Raw genomic sequence first — 17,514 nt, forward strand, 5'->3', positions numbered from 1 at the left:
ATTGAATGTGTACATAGCTTTGGGTAGTATTGACATTTTAACAATATTTATTCTTCCAATCCATGAGCAGAGAATGTTTTTTCCATTTCTTTGTATCCTCTTCAATTTCCTTCATAAGCTTTCTATAGTTTTCAGCATACTGAGCTTTTACATCTTTGGTTAGGTTTATTCCTAGGTATTTTATGACTCTTGGTGCAGTTGTGAATGGGATCAGTTTCTTTATTTGTCTTTCTGTTGCTTCATTATTGGTGTATAAGAATGCAACTGATTTCTGTACATTAATTTTGTATCCAGTGACTTTGCTGAATTCATGTATCAGTTCTAGCAGACTTTTGGTGGAGTCTGTCGGGTTTTCCATGTAGAGTATCATGTCATCTGCAAAAAGGAAAAGCTTTACTTCATCTTTGCCAATTTTGATGCCTTTGATTGCCTTTTGTTGTCTGATTGCTGATGCTAGCACTTCCAACATTATGTTAAACAACATTGGTGAGAGTGGACATCCCTGTCATGTTCCTGATCTCAGGGGAAAAGCTCTCAGTTTTTCCCCATTGAGGACGATGTTAGCTGTGGGCTTTTCATAAATGGCTTTTATGAGCTTTAAGTATGTTCCTTCTATCCGACTCTCACTCTCTCAAGTGTCTTTATGAAGAAAGATGCTGAGTTTTGTCAAATGCTTTTTCTGCATCGATTGAGAGGATCATATGGTTCTTATCTTTTCTTTTATTAATGTGATGTGTCACATTGATTGATTTGTGAATGTTGAACCAGCTCTGCATCCCAGGAATGAATCCCACTTGATCATGGTGAATAATTCTTTTTATATGCTGTTGAATTCGATTTGCTAGTATCTTATTGAGAATTTTTGCATCCATATTCATCAGGGATATTGGCCTGTAGTTCTCTTTTTTTACTGGGTCTCTGTCTGGTTTAGGAATCAAAGTAATACTGGCTTCAGAGAATGAGTCTGGAAGTTTTCCTTCCCTTTCTATTTTTTGGAATAGCTTGAGAAGGATAGGTATTATCACTGCTTTAAACGTCTCGTAGAACTCCCCTGGGAAGCCATCTGGTCCTGGACTCTTATTTGTTGGGAGATTTTTGATGACTGATTCAATTTCTTCGCTGGTTATGGGTCTGTTCAAGTTTTCTATTCCTTTCTGTTTGAGTTTTGGAAGTGTGTGGGTGCTTAGGAATGTGTTCATTTCTTCCAGGTTGTCCGGTTTGTTGGCATATAATTTTTCATAGTATTCCCTGATAATTGTTTGTATCTCTGAGGGATTGGTTGTAGTAACTCCATTTTCATTCATGATTTTATCTATTTGGGTCATCTCCCTTTTCTTTTTGAGAAGCCTAGCTAGAGGTTTATCCATTTTGTTTTGTTTTGTTTTGTTCAAAAAACCAACTCTTGGTATCATTGATCTTCCTACTGTTTTTTAGGTTCTATATTGTTTATTTCTGCTCCGATATTTATTATTTCTCTTCTGCTGGGTTTGGGGTGTCTTTGTTTTTCTGATTCTATTTCCTTTAGGTGTGCTGTTAGATTTTATATTTGTGATTTTTCTTGTTTCTTGAGATAGGCCTGGATTGCAATGTATTTTCCTCTCAGGACTGCCTTTCCTGCATCCCAAAGCTTTTATATTGCTGTATTTTCATCTTCATTTGTGCCCATGTATTTTCAAATTTCTTCTGTAATTGCCTGGTTGACCCATTCATTCTTTAGTAGGGTGTTCTTTAACCTCCATGCTTTTGGAGGTTTTCTAGGCTTTTTCCTGTGGTTGATATCAAGTTTGATAGCATTGTGGTCTGAAAGTGTGCATGGTATGATCTCAACTCTTTTATACTTATGATGGGCTGTTTTGTGACCCAGTATGTGATCTATCTTAGAGAATGCTCCATGTGCACTCGAGAAGAAAGTATATTCAGTTGCTTTTGGATGCAGAGTTCTAAATATATCTGTCAAGTCTATCTGATCCAATGTATATTTCAGGGCCTTTGTTTCTTTACTGATCCTGTGTCTAGATGATCTATCCATTGTTGTAAGTGGAGTATTAAAGTCCCCTGCAATTACCACATTCTTATGAATAAGTTGCTTATGTTTGTGATTGTTTTATATATTGGGGGACTCCTGTATTCCACGCATAGACATTTATAATAGTTAGCTTTTCCTGATGGATAGACCCTGTAATTCTTATATAAAGCCCTTCTTCATCTCTTGGTACAGCCTTTAATTTAAAGTCTAGTTTGTCTGATATAAGTATGGCTACTCCAGCTTTCTTTTGACTTCCAGTAGCATGATAGATAGTTCTCCATCCCCTCCCTCGCAATCTGAAGGTGTCCTCGGGTCTAAAATGAGTCTCCTGTAGACAGTAAATAGAGGGGTATTGTTTTTTTATCCATTATAATGCCCTATGTCTTTTGGTTGGAGCATTCAGTCCCTTTACATCCACTGTTATTAGTGAAAGATATGGGTTTAGAGTCATTGTGCTATCTGTAGGGTTCATGCTTGTACTGATGTCTCTGGTACTTTGTGGTCCTTGCAACATTTCACACACAGAGTTCCCCTTAGGATCTCTTGTAGGGCTGGTCTAGTGGTGATGAATTCCTTCAGTTTTTGTTTGCGAAAACCTTTATCTCTCCTTGTATTCTGAATCACAGACTTTCTGGGTAAAGGATTCTTGGCTGCATATTTTTTCTGTTCATCACTTTGAAGATTTCCTGCCATTCCTTTCTGGCCTGCCAAGTTTCAGTAGATAGGTCTGCTACTACCGTTATGTGTCTACCTTTGTATATTAGGGTCCATTTATCCATACCTGCTTTCATTTTTTTTCAATATATGAAGTTTATTGTCAAATTGGTTTCCATACAACACCCAGTGCTCATCCCAAAAGGTGCCCTCCTCAATACCCATCACCCACCCTCCCCTCCCTCCCACCCCCATCAACCCTCAGTTTGTTCTCAGTTTTTAATAGTCTCCTATGCTTTGGCTCTCTCCCACTCTAACCTCTTTTTCTTTTGGTTTATTTCCTTCCCCTCCCCCATGGGTTTCTGTTAAGTTTCTCAGGATCCACATAAGAGTGAAACCGTATGGTATCTGTCTTTCTCTGTATGGCTTATTTCACTTAGCATAACACTCTCCAGTTCCATCCACGTTGCTATAAAGGGCCATATTTCATTCTTTCTCATTCCCATGTAGTATTCCATTGTGTATATAAACCACAATTTCTTTATCCATTCATCAGTTGATGGACATTTAGGCTCTTTCCATAATTTGGCTATTGTTGAGAGTGCTGCTATAAACATTGGGGTACAAGTGCCCCTATGCATCAGTACTCCTGTATCCCTTGGGAAAATTCCTAGCAGTTCTACTGCTGGGTCATAAGGTAGGTCTATTTTTAGTTTATTGAGGAACCTCCACACTGTTTTCCAGAGCGGCTGCACCAATTTGCATTCCCACCAACAGTGCAAGAGGGTTCCCATTTCTCCACATCCTCTCCAGCATCTATAGTCTCCTGATTTGTTCATTTTGGCCACCCTGACTGACATGAGGTGGTATCTGAGTGTGGTTTTGATTTGTATTTCCCTGATGAGGAGCGACGTTGAGCATCTTTTCATGTGCCTGTTAGCCATCTGGATGTCTTCTTTAGACAAGTGTCTATTCATGTTTCCTGCCCATTTCTTCACTGGATTCTTTGTTTTTCAGGTGTGGAGTTTGGTGAGCTCTTTAGAGGTTTTGGATACTAGCCCTTTGTCCAATATGTCATTTGCAAATATCTTTTCCCATTCCGTTGGTTGCCTTTTAGTTTTGTTGGTTGTTTCCTTTGCTGTGCAGAAGCTTTTTATCTTCATAAGGTCCCAGTAGTTCGTTTTTGCTTTTAATTCCCTTGCCTTTAGGGATCTGTCAAGTAAGAGATTGCTACGGTTGAGGTCAGAGAGGTCTTTTCCTGCTTTCTCCTCTAGGGTTTTGATGGTATCCTGTCTCACATTCAGGTCCTTTATCCATTTTGAGTTTATTTTTGTGAATGGTGTGAGAAAGTGGTCTAGTTTCAATCTTCTGCATGTTGCTGTCCAGTCCTCCCAGCACCATTTTTTAAAGAGACTGTCTTTTTTCCATTGCATATTCTTTCCTGCTTTGTCAAAGATGAGTTGGCCATACGTTTGTGGGTCTAGTTCTGGGGTTTCTATTCTATTCCATTGGTCTATGTGTCTGTTTTTGTGCAAATACCATGCTGTCTTGATGATTACAGCTTTGTACTAGAGGCTAATGTCTGGGATTGTGATGCCTTCTGCTTTGGTCTTCTTCTTCAAAATTCCTTTAGCTATTCGGGGCCTTTTGTGGTTCCATATGAATTTTAGGATTGCTTGTTCTAGTTTCGAGAGAAATGCTGGTGCAATTTCCATTGGGATTGCATTGAATGTGTAGATAGCTTTGGGTAGTATTGACATTTTGACAATATTTATTCTTCCAAAATATGAGCACGGAATGTTTTTCCATTTCTTTATATCTTCTTCAATTTCCTTAATGAGCTTTCTATAGTTTTCAGCATACTGAGCTTTTACATCTTTGGTTAGGTTTCTTCCTAGGTATTTTATGCTTCTTGGTGCAATTGTGAATGGGATCCGTTTCTTTATTTGTCTTTCTTTTGCTTCACTATTAGCGTATAAGAATGCAACTAATTTGTACATTGATTTTGTATCCTGCAACTTTGCTAAATACATGTATCAGTTCTAGCAGACTTGTGGTGGAGTCTATCAGATTTTCCATGTAGAGTATCATGTCATCTGCAAAAAGTGAAAGCTTAACTTCATCTTTGCCAATTTTGATGACTTTGATTGCCTTTTGTTGTCTGATTGCTGATGCTAGCACTTCCAACACTATGTTAAACAACAGCGGTGAGAGTGGACATCCCCGTCGTGTTCCTGATCTCAGGGAAAAAGCTCTCAGTTTTTCCCCATTGAGGATGATGTTAGCTGTGGGCTTTTCATAAATGGCTTTTATGATCTTTAAGTATGTTCCTTCTATCCCAACTTTCTCAAGGGTTTTTATTAAGAAAGGGTGCTGGATTTTGTCAAAGGCCTTTTCTGCATCGATTGACAGGATTATATGGTTCCCCTCTTTTTTTTTTATTAATGTGATGTATCACGTTGATTGATTTGCGAATGTTGAACCAGCCCTCCATCCCAGGAATGAATCCCACTTGATCATGGTGAATAATTCTTTTTTTTTTTTTTTAATTTTTTTTTCAACGTTTATTTATTTTTGGGACAGAGAGAGACAGAGCATGAACGGGGGAGGGGCAGAGAGAGAGGGAGACACAGAATTGGAAACAGGCTCCAGGCTCTGAGCCATCAGGCCAGAGCCTGACGCGGGGCTCGAACTCACGGACCGCGAGATCGTGACCTGGCTGAAGTCGGACGCTTAACCGACTGTGCTACCCAGGCGCCCCTGAATAATTCTTTTTATATGCTGTTGAATTCAATTTGCTAGCATCTTGTGAATTTTTGCATCCATATTCATCAGGGATATTGGCCTGTAGTTATTTTTTTTGCTGGGTCTCTATCTGGTTTAGGAATCAAAGTAATGCTCGCTTCAGAGAATGAGTCTGGAAGTTTTCCTTCCCTTTCTATTTCTTGGAATAGCTTGAGAAGGATAGGTATTATCTCTGCTTTAAACGTCTGGTAGGACTCCCCTGGGAAGCCATCTGGTCCTGGATTCTTATTTGTTGGGAGATTTTTGATGACTGATTCAATTTCTTCGCTGGTTATGGGTCTGTTCAAGCTTTCTATTTCCTCCTGATTGAGTTTTGGAAGCTTGGGGGTTTTTAGGAATATGTCCATTTCTTCCAGGTTGTCCAGTGTTGGCATATAATTTTTCATAGTATTCCCTGATAATTGCTTGTATCTCTGAAGGATTGGTTGTAATAATTCCATTTTCATTCATGATTTTATCTATTTGGGTCATCTCCCTTTTCTTTTTGAGAAGCCTGGCTAGAGGTTTATCAATTTTGTTTATTTTTTCAAAAAACCAACTCATGGTTTCGTTGATCTGCTCTACAGTTTTTTTTAGATTCCTTATTGTTTATTTCTGCTCTGATCTTTATTATTTCTCTTCTTCTGCTGGGTTTAGGCTGCCTTTGCTGTTCTGCTTCTAGTTCCTTTAGGTGTGCTGTTAGATTTTGTATTTGGGATTTTTCTTGTTTCTTGAGATAGGCCTGGATTGCAATGTATTTTCCTCTCAGGACTGCCTTCGCTGCATCCCAAAGCGTTTGGATTGTTGTATTTTCATTTTCATTTGTTTCCATATATTTTTTAATTTCTTCTCTAATTGCCTGGTTGACCCATTCATTCTTTAGTAGGGTGTTCTTTAACCTCCATGCTTTTGGAGGTTTTCCAGACTTTTTCCGGTGGTTGATTTCAAGCTTCATAGCATTGTGGTCTGAAAGTATGCATGGTATGATCTCAATTCTTGTATACTTATGAAGGGCTGTCTTGTGACCCAGTATGTGATCTATCTTGGAGAAGTTTCCATGTGCACTCGAGAAGAAAGTATATTCTGTTGCTTTGGGATGCAGAGTTCTAAATATATCTGTCAAGTCCATCTGATCCAATGTATCATTCTGGGCCCTTGTTTCTCTATTGACCGTGTGTCTAGATGATCTATCCATTTCTGTAAATGGAGTATTAAAGTCCCCTGCAATTACCACATTCTTATCAATAAGGTTGCTTATGTTTGTGAGTAATTGTTTTATATATTTGGGGGCTCCGGTATTCGGTGCATAGACGTTTATAATTGTTAGCTCTTCCTGATGGATAGACCCTGTGATTATTATATAATGCCCTTCTTCATCTCTTGTTATAGCCTTTAATTTAAAGTCTAGTTTGTCTGATATAAGTATTGCTACTCCAGCTTTCTTTTGACTTCCAGTGGCATGGTAAATAGTTCTCCATCCCCTCCCTCTCAATCTGAAGGTGTCCTCAGGTCTAAAATGAGTCTCTTGTAGACAGCAAATGGATGGGTCTTGGTTTTTTATCCATTCTGATACCCTTGTCTTTTGGTTGGCGCATTTAATCCATTTACATTCAGTGTTATTATAGAAAGATATGGGTGTAGAGTCATTGGGATGTCCCTAGGTTTCATGCTTGTAGTGATGTCTCTAGAACTTTGTCTCACAGGATCCCCCTTAGGATCTCTTGTAGGGCTGGTTTAGTGGTGACGAATTCCTTCAGTTTATTTTTGGGAAGAACTTTATCTCTTCTTCTATTCTAAATGACAGATTTGCTGGATAAAGGATTCTCAGCTGCATATTTTTTCTGTTCATCACATTAAAGATCTCCTGCCATACCTTTCTGGCCCGCCAAGTTTCAGTAGAGAGATTGGTCACGAGTCTTATAGGTCTCCCTTTATATGTTATAGCATGTTTATCTCTAGCTGCTTTCAGAATTTTCTCTTTATCCTTGTATTTTTCCAGTTTCACTATGATATGTCGTGCAGAAGATCGATTCAAGTTACGTCTGAAGGGAGTTGTCCGTTACTCTTGGATTTCAATGCCTTTTCCTTCCCCAGATCCGGGAAGTTCTCAGCTATTATTTCTTCAAGTACACCTTCAGCACCTTTCCCTCTCTCTTCCTCCTCTGGAATACCAATTATGCGTAGATTATTTCTCTTTAGTGCATCACTTAGTTCTCTAATTTTCCTCTCCTACTCCTGGATTTTTTTATCTCTCTTTTTCTCAGCTTCTTCTTTTTCCATAATTTTATCTTCTAGTTCACCTATTCTCTCCTCTGCCTCTTCAATCCGAGCCGTAGTTGTCTCCATTTTATTTTGCAGTTCATTGATAGCATTTTTTAGCTCCTCCTGGCTGTTCCTTAGCCCCTTGATCTCTGTAGCAAGAGATTCTCTGCTGTCCTTTATACTGTTTTCAAGCCCAGTGATTAATTTTATGACTATTTTTCTAAATTCACTTTCTGTTATATTGTTTAAGTCATTTTTGATCGGTTCGTTCGCTGTTGTTATTTCCTGGACGTTTTTCTGAGGGGAATTCTTCTGTTTTGTCATTTTGGATAGTCCCTGGAGTGGTGCAGGACTGCAGGGCCCTTCCCCTGTGCTGTCTTGAATAACTTGCGATGGTGGGCAGGGCCACAGTCTGACCTGATGTCTGCCCCCAGCCCATCACTGTGGTCACAGTCAGACGCTCCTAAGGGCGTGATTCACTGTGGGGTGGTGTGGCCTGTCTGGGCTACTTGCACACTTCCAGGCTTGTGGTGCTGGGGACCTGGCGTATTAGCTGGGGTGGATCGGCATGGTGCACAGGGGTGGGAGGGGCAGGCGAGAGCATGGTGCACAGAGGCTGAGGGGCAGTCTCAGCTCGCTTTTCCTTCAGAGATCCACTTCAGTAGGGTCCCTGGGGCACCGGGAGGGAGTCAGACCCGCCAGAGGGATAGATCTGCAGAAGCACAGCGTTGGGTGTTTGTGCGGTGCAACCAAATTCCCTGGCACGAACTGGTTCCCTTTGGGATTTTGGTTGGGGGATGGGCAAGGGACATGGCGCTGGCAAGCGCCTTTGTTCCCTGCCAAGCTGTGCTCTGTCATCTGGGGCTCAACAACTCTCTCTCCTGTTGTCCTCCAGCCCTCCTGTTCTCTGAGCAAAGCTGTTAGCTTATAACCTTCCAAATGTCAAGTCCTGCTTGCTGTCGGAACACACTCCGTCTGGCCCCTCCGCTTTTGCAAGCCAGACTTGGGGGCTCTGCTGGGCCTGTGGGCTGCCCCTCCACCCCGGCTCCCTCCCACCAGTCCGTGGAGCTCGCACCACCTCACCGCCCTTCCTACCCTCTTCCGTGGGCCTCTCGTCTGTGCTTGGCTCCGGAGATTCCATTCTGCTAGTCTTCTGGTGTTTTTCTGGGTTATTTAGGCAGGTGTAGGTGGAATCTAAGTGATTAGCAGGACGTGCAGTGAGCCCAGAGTCCTCCTACGCCGCCATCTTCCCAGGATCCCCCATACTTGCTTTCAGAATTTTCTCTTTATCCTTGTATTTTGCCAGTTTCACTATGATATGTCATTTAGAAGATCGATTCAAGTTATGTCTGAAGGATGTTCTCTGCGCCTCTTGGATTTCAATGCCTGTTTCCTTCCCCAGATAGGGAAGTTCTCAGCTATGATTTTTTTGAGTACACCTTCAGCCCCTTTCTGTCTTCTTCTGGAATTCGTATGATATGGATATTGTTCCATTTGATTGCATCACTTAGTTCTCTAGTTCTCCCCTCATACTCTGGATTTTTTTATCTCTCTTTTTCTCAGCTTCCTCTTTTCATAATTTTATCTTCTAATTCACCTATTCTCTCCTCTGCCTCTTCAATCCATGCTATGGCTGCCTCCATTTTATTTTGCATTTCATTTATAGCATTTTTTAGCTCCTCATGACTATTTCTTAGTCCCTTGATCTCTGTAGTAATAGACTCTCTGCTGTCCTCTGTGCTTTTTTTCAAGCCCAGCGATTAATTTTATGACTATTATTCTAAATTTTTGTTCTGTTATATTGTCTAAATCGTTTTTTTATCAATTCATTAGCTGTCGCTACTTCCTGGAGTTTCTTTTTATGAGAATTCTTCCGTTTCACTATTTGGGGTAGTCCCTGCTGTGGCTCCGAACTGCTGGGCACTTCTCCTGTGCTGTCCAGAGTAACTTGTGTTGGTGGGTGGGGTACAGTCAGATCCGATGTCTGCCCCCAGCCCACCACTGGGTCCACAGTCAGACTGGTGTGTACCTTATCTTCCCCTCTCCCAGGGGCAAGGACTCACTGTGGAGTGGTGTGGCTCCTGTCTGAGCCACTTGCCTACTGCCAGGCTTGTGGTGCTGCTTCTATGGGATCTGGCGTATTAGCCGGGGTGGGTCTGCAAGGTGCACAGGGGTGGGAGGGGCAGGCACAGCTGGCTTTGCTGTTGGTGGTCCCCTGCATGAAGAGCCCTGCAGCATTGGGAGAGAGGCAGGCTGGTCGGAGGGATGGATCCACAGAAGCACAGTGTTGGGCATTTTTGCAGTGCAAGCAAGTTCAGTGATGGGAACTGGTTCCCTTTGGAATTTAGGCTGAGGGATGGGAGAGGGAGATTGCACTTGCCAGCACCTTTGTTCACCTGCCAAACTGAGCTCTGTCTTCCAGGACTCAACAACTTTCCCTCCTGGTGTCCTCTCGCCCTCCCCACTCTCTGAGAGCAGAGCTATTGACTTTTAACATTCCAGATGTTAAGTCCCGCTGGCTGTCAGACCCACAGAATCCAGCCCCTCCACCTTTGTGAGCCAGACTTTGGGGCTCTGCCTTGCTGGGCAGGCTGCCCCTCACTGCCCTGGTTCCCTACTGCCAGTCTGTGTAGCATACACTGCCTCTCTGCCCTTCCTACCCTCTTCTGTGGGCCTCTTGGCTCAGGGGAGTCTGTTCTGCTAGTGTTCTGGCGATTTTCTGGGTTATTTAGGCAGATGTGGGTGGAATCTAAGTGATCAGCTGGATGAGGTGAGCCCAGTGTCTTCCTATGCCTCCATCTTCTATCTCTGACTACTATAAATATTAAGACTACTTTTGTGTTTATATTCGTGACTGAAATATCTTAGTCATATTTTGGTACCAAGTTTTAAGACGCCCAGAAATGATTTGGGAAGTAAAGTTTGTGTAAGCCTGGTATTATTTCTTACATGTTTGGTAGATTTCCTTAGTTGAACCATGTAGGGCTAACATTTTTTTGTGTGTGTGGTAAGGTTCGTAAGTGTGAATTAAAATCCTTCAAGATTAAAGTACTATTCAGATTTTGTTTCTTTAAAAGTTGGCTTCGGGGCGCCTGGGTGGCGCAGTCGGTTAAGCGTCTGACTTCAGCCAGGTCACGATCTCGCGGTCCATGAGTTCGAGCCCCGTGTCAGGCTCTGGGCTGATGGCTCGGAGCCTGGAGCCTGTTTCGGATTCTGTGTCTCCCTCTCTCTCTGCCCCTCCCCCATTCATGCTCTGTCTCTCTCTGTCTCAAAAATAAATAAACATTAAAAAAAAAAAAGTTGGCTTTCATAAAATTTGTTTTTCTGGGAATTTTTCCATTTCATCTGAATTTTCAATGTATTATGTTTGATTGTTCCTTTTTATGTTTCACTGGAATATTACCAATTTATTAATCTTTCAAAGAATCAATGGTTGGCTGTGACTTTTACTGTATTATATAGTTCTTTTCTGTTTCATTTCTTCCATTGCCTTTATTATTATTATTATTATTATTATTATGTTCTTTTGTGAAATCCTGTACTATCTGTGCAAATTTCTTATAGATCTGAAACTATTTAATTTTTTAATTTTTGTTAATGTTTATTTATTTTTGAGAGAGAGAGACAGAGAGACAGAGCATGAGTGGGGGAAGAGCAGAGAGGAAGACACAGAATCTGAAGCAGGCTCCAGGCTCTGAGCTGTCAGCACAGAGCCTAATGTGGGGCTCAAACTCACGAACCATGAGATCATGACCTGAGCCAAAGTCAGACATTTAACCGATGGAGCCACCCAGGCAACCAATCTGAAACTATTTTAAGATAAAGATATATTGGGGCATCTAGGTGGTTCAGTCAGTTAAGCATCTGACTTCGGCTCAGGTCATGATCTTGCAGTTCATGGGTTCAAGCCCCATGTCAGGATGTCTGCTGTCAACACAGAGCCCACTTTGGACCCTCTTCCCCCTCTCACTCTGCCTCTCCCCCATTCACATGATAAAAATAAATAAACCTTAAAATAAAATAAAATAAAATATTAAGCATTTAAAAATATTTTTCTAACATATATTACTTTAATGGTCCAAATTCTAAATACTAATAATTTCCCATCACCTAGTTCTATTGTTTTGCTTTTTAAAGATTTTTATTCAAGTATAATTAACATCCAGTGTTATGTTAGTTTTAGATGTACAATATAATGATTCACCAATTAGATACATTTCTCAGTGCTCATGAAGATGAGAGTACTCTCAGTCCCCATCACCTATTTCACCCATTCCTCCACTCACCTTCCTTCTGGCAACCACTAGTTTGTTCTCTGTATGTAAGAGTCTGTTTTCTCACTTGTATCTATTTTTCTTTGTTAATTTGTTTTGTTATTTAAATTTCACATATGAACGACATCATATGGTATCTTTCTGTATGACTTATTTCACTTGGAATTAATACCTTCTAGGTCCATCCATGTTGATGCAAATTGTAAGATCTCATTCTTTTTTATGGCTGAGTAATATTCCATTTACTCAACTTCCTTATCCATTCACCTATCCATGGGTACTTGGGTTGCTATCATATCTTGACTATTATAAATAATGCTGTAATAAACATAGAGATGCATATATTTTTTTTAATTAATGTTTTGTTTTCTTCGGGTAAATACCTAGTAGTGCAATTACTGAATCATATAGTAATTCTATTTTAAATCTTTTTTAAAAAAGTTTATTTATTTATTTTGAGAGAGACAGTGCAAGTGGGAGAGGGGCAGAGAGAGAGAGGGAAGAGAGAGTATCCTAAGCAGGTTCCATACTGCCAGCACTGAACCAGACAGGGGACTTATACCCACAAAGTGTGAGATCATGACCTGAGTCAATATCGAGAGCTGTATGCTTAACCCACTGAGCCACCCAGGTGCCCCTCCATTTTAAATTTTTGGAGGAAACTCCATACTGATTTCCAGAGTAGCTATACCAATTTACATTCCCACCAACAGTGCATGAGGCTTTTGTTTTATCCACATGCTTGGCAACACTTGCTATTTCTTGTTTATTTGTTTTTTAAAGTTTTTGATAATAGCCATTCTGAAAGTGTAAAGTGTTTTGTTTGTTCTACTTTTTATCTTAGTAGTTATCTTCTTTCTTTTTATTCTTTTTTAACATATGAATTGAAATTATTTTTCATTTAAATATGAATTTGGCTGTATCCCATAAGTTTAAAACATTTATTGATGTGAAATTCACATTAACATAAAATTAACCATTTTAAAAGTTATTTTAAGTTTATTTATTTTCAGAGATAGATAAATGAGTGCATGTGTGTAAGCAGGGGATAGGCAAGGAGAGAGGGTTAGAGAGAATCCCAAGCAGGCTCCACACTGTCAGTGCAGAGCCTGATGCAGAGATTGAACTCACAAACCATGAGATCATGACCTGAGCCAAAATCAAGAGTCAGACAACCAACTGAGCCAACCAGATGCCCCTAAAATTAACCATTTTAAAGTGAACAATTCAGAGGCATTTAGTGCATTTACAATGAATGCAACCATTCCTCATCTAGTTCCAAAACACTTTTATAACCCTAAAAGGAAACCCTGTACCCATTAAGCAGTTACTTCCCCATCTTCCCCTCCCCTCAGCCCCTGAAAAACAATAATCTCCTTGTGTCAATGGATTTGTCTATTCTGGATATATATGCTTTAAGTTTTTATATGTTTTATTTTCAACACCAATGAATTCAAATATGTTCTAATTTCCCTCATGATTTTTGTTTTGGCCTCTGCGTTACAAGTGTACATGTTTCATAATTTCCAAATATTTGGCTACTTTATACTATTTTTTGTTATCAATTTTTTTTTTTTTTGCATTGTGGTCTGAGAACTTTAAAATACAAAACTTGTTTAGTCCACCATGGGTAAAATTTATAAAGATTATTATGTATACTTGAAAGAACAGGTATATTCTGCATGTATTTTAGATCAATTTTCTACATGTGTCAATTAGTTCAACTTTATTAATCACCTTATTTTAAATATTGTGTCTTTATTGATTCCTGTGTACTTTACCTATTAGCTATTGAAACATTGTGTGAATGTTTTAGACTATGGTTGTGAATTTTATTTCTCCTGTTATTTCATCAATTTTGCTTATATATTCTGAATCTATACTTTTACCTTCTTAATATATCATTATCATTCAGAGTAGATTAAGATTTTTATCATCAGGAGGTGTTTCACTTTACCTCTAGTAGTGCTCCTTACCTTAAACGTCAACATTTTCTGACATAGCAACTTCATTTTGCTTATGGTTTATCTATTCTATCTTTTTATGTTTTTTCTTTTATTTTGTTTGATGTCTTTATAGTTTAGATTGTTTTCTTATAAATATCATATAACTGCTTTATTTAACATGCAGTCCAGAAATCTTAGTTTTTTTAACTGGAGCATTTCGGAGGCCCTAATTTTATATGTTGGACCATTTTGCCATATACCTTTTGCCTCTTCCTGTCTTGTATGCTTCTCATTCTTCTTTCCTCTCAGCTTAATTTTGAAAACTTTCTCTCCTATTATTCAGTTTAGTAATTCTATATTTAGCTATATTCTCTATTTACTGTATCTAATCTGCTATTCAAAACATCTGTTAAATCCTTAATTTTAATTATTATAATTTTTAGTTCTAGAATTTTCATTATATAATCTTAGATGTTTTTTATAGCTTCCTTTTTTTACAAAATTCTAGGTCGTTTCTTTGAACTCTACGAAAATACTAATTTAATAAGCATAATTATTTTAAAGACTGTGACTTGTAAATCCATTATCTGCATCACCTGTGCATCTATTCTTATTGTCTTTTGTTCCTCTTTTGTATTGTATTGTGTTGTATTTATAGTATTTTATTTTATTTTATTTTATTTTATTCCCCACATCATCTGCTTGATTATTTTTTATTGAGTTCCAGAAATTATATATGAAAAATGCTAAAAATAATTCAAAGCCTAAAATGATGTTAGAGGGTTTACATCCACCTCTGTATTGATTAGTTACACTAGTAATCACCTTACTACAATTATGAGGACTGAAATGATTTGAATCAAGGCTTCCATCCAATGGCTGGACTGTTTCTTGTTTATTCTTCTCCTCAGGTGTAGCCCCTCAGGATCACAACCCAGAGTGTAAATTACTTAGTAAGATTCCATGGTATCTAGCTTTTGTTCCCCTAAACTTGTGAGGCTGTGAAAGGTTCTGCTCAGCTTCTCAGCCACCTCTTTCTAAATAAGCAGATGCCTCTAGTGGAAAAATTGTCTCAATATCTTCTTGTCTCTCAGTTTTCTTTTCCTAGATGTTAGTTCTGTCATTCATCATTGTATTGCAAGCCGATTTTAAAAAAATGTGTAGCTTTTATAACTGTTCTTAGCATTAGTATTCATCTTTACGACCTAGTAGTTACCTCTGGAAACAGAACAACAGCTTAAAAAAAAACTGCAGCAAAATATATCATGGGGCATTAAAGGGTTGGTTCGTGTTTTTCTCTGTCATCCCTAAACTAGTTACAGCTTGGTAGAACATATCCCAGTCTAAACTCACTTCCACTTTCAGTGCCACAAAGCATTGAGTCTTGCTCTCGCTCCCAAAAGTGCCTTAGGTTTTCCCTTGCCGGTGTGAATCTGTTCCTATGTCTCAAGATTCCATCCTTTTCAGAACTGGAATTATGGGTTTGTGTTCATCAATGGACGTAACCTTGGGCGATATTCAATTATTGGACCTCAGGAAACACTTTACCTCCCTGGTACCTGGCTTCATCCAAGAGACAATGAGGTGAGTCCCCCCATCCCTACTTTTATGTTTTATAAACATTAAAATCTGCCTTCATGCCCAGAATGCAATTCAGGGTTTTTTTTCCATTCTGTACTGAATAGGCTTACCCTTTCTTACTGTCAACATTTCTTTTCTTCATAGATTATCCTGTTTGAGAAAAGGAAGAGTGGTTCATACATCCAAACTATAGATGAACCCAAGCTGTAATACTGTGTTATGACACATTTCTTAGATTGTTGGAATTCATCTACAAGCAGTTTTTTTGTAGGAAGATTTATGTTGAGAAAATCAGTGTTGCCTACAATAGCAGAAATGTAAAAAGAACCTAAAAACTCAACAGGGAAATTGTTATAAGTATTATACTATATCCATGCCATGCCTATTTTAGGCTTTAACAAGTCTTCAACATCTTCAATGACTGATTTACCCAGTTAGATGCCTAATCCTTAGCATATTCTTATTCTCTAATCAAGTGTGCTTTTAGGTATATATTAATAAAATAGCACCAAATTTTATTTATGTTTGTTCCTACTCAGGTGGGAGGGAAAAAAAAAAGAGTCTCTGGCCTAAGAGAGAATAAGGATTACTGCTCTATGTCAGAGAAAGTACTGTATATGCTGATGGGCAAATTCCTGGTGTGTGTGTGTGTGTGTGTGTGTGTGTGTAGGTGGGAGGAATACAAGGCACCAGGAACAATGTCTTCAGGCATTTCCCTACACCCTGTGTGTCTCCAAGGTGATATGATAGATCACATCCAACCAGAGAAGGTATAGCAATTTGGTTGCTGGGTACTGATGGGTATGACAGCAAAGCCTGGAATTGAGTACTCTGTGTCTTTTTATTCCTCAGCCATATGTATATAGTCAAACCTCTTACTCATAGTGAACAAATATTCGTCCAGTGAATTTCCTCCAATGATACCATTGGAAACTAATCACATTTTTTATAATCAACTTATAGCACTTAACCTAAATTCAAACCATTGCACTATAATAATATCTGATCACTTAGTTAGATATGGTGCCTAAGGCCTCTAAGAAATTTAGCAAATAATCTGGTGTCAAAAGGAAGAAAGGAACCTGCCTACTTGGGATGAGGACAGAGGAGCCAGATGATTTTCTTTCTCAATAATCTGGCTGGCTCACTGAAGGAGAATTCTATCATGCACCCACACAATTTCTACATAAAAATTTATTCTCTGGGCTGTCAACTCGAACTCATAAAATCTATGGATATACTATAGACCAAGAGAGAAAAACAGAAATAATAATCATGAAGATCATAGTATGTGTTATATTTCAGATGAGATATATACATTATTTCTAATCTTAGCAACCATGTAGCTTTTCCACTTTGTAGATGGAGAAACCAAGGTTCAAAGAAGTGTTTGAATACATGTCTCTCTATTTACATCTGTTATTCTGTTATTATACCTCAGCTTCATACCTACATCAGTCTTTTCCAAATATTAATGCAACAATACTATCCAGAAGATGTAATCTTTTCAGTGTGCTTACAGAAAAGTGCTCACAGCTTAGAACACTTTACCCAGCAAAACTGTCCAAGAAAAACAAAACAGAATTTAAACCTTTTAGACAAGTGCCAAAAGGTTTTATCATCAAAAGATCCATTTGGGCACCAGAATGGCTCAGTGGGTTAATCATTCTACTTCGGCTTAGGTCATGATCTCACGGTTTGTGAGTTTGAGCCCTGCATCAGACTCTGTGCTGACAGCTCATAGCCTGGAGCCTGTTCCAGATTCTGTGTGTGTCTCTCTCTGCCCCTCCTCTGCTCACACTCTGTCTCTCTCTCACTCAAGAAAAAATAAACATAAAAAAAAAAAGAAAAACCCATGTTCTAAAGGGAATTCTGAGGCAGATTTTCTCAATTGGGGTTCCATAAGATAACACCTTACAGAAAATGTTTTCAATGACTAGTTTCTTATCGTTTCTTATTTCTTATCGATGCATGTTAGGAAAGTTAA

The 17,514-nt window shown here is 39.0% G+C and overlaps 1 protein-coding gene across 7 annotated transcripts in view; it reads left to right on the plus strand.

The window, feature by feature from the left end:
- The window catches only part of LOC125147161 (beta-galactosidase-1-like protein 3), a 63,602-nt gene extending 47,557 nt beyond the window's left edge, over positions 1-16,045 (plus strand). For all 7 annotated transcript variants that reach the window (XM_047824214.1, XM_047824217.1, XM_047824215.1 and 4 more), the window contains 2 exons: positions 15,414-15,530; positions 15,672-16,045. In XM_047824214.1, coding sequence (XP_047680170.1) covers positions 15,414-15,530; positions 15,672-15,737 — 183 coding nt within the window. In that variant the 3' untranslated portion in view covers positions 15,738-16,045. The remainder of the gene's footprint in view (positions 1-15,413; positions 15,531-15,671) is intronic.
- The last annotated feature ends 1,469 nt before the right edge of the window (positions 16,046-17,514 follow it).

This window comes from Prionailurus viverrinus, chromosome D1, assembly GCF_022837055.1.
Source record: "Prionailurus viverrinus isolate Anna chromosome D1, UM_Priviv_1.0, whole genome shotgun sequence".
Lineage (NCBI taxonomy): Eukaryota > Metazoa > Chordata > Mammalia > Carnivora > Felidae > Prionailurus > Prionailurus viverrinus.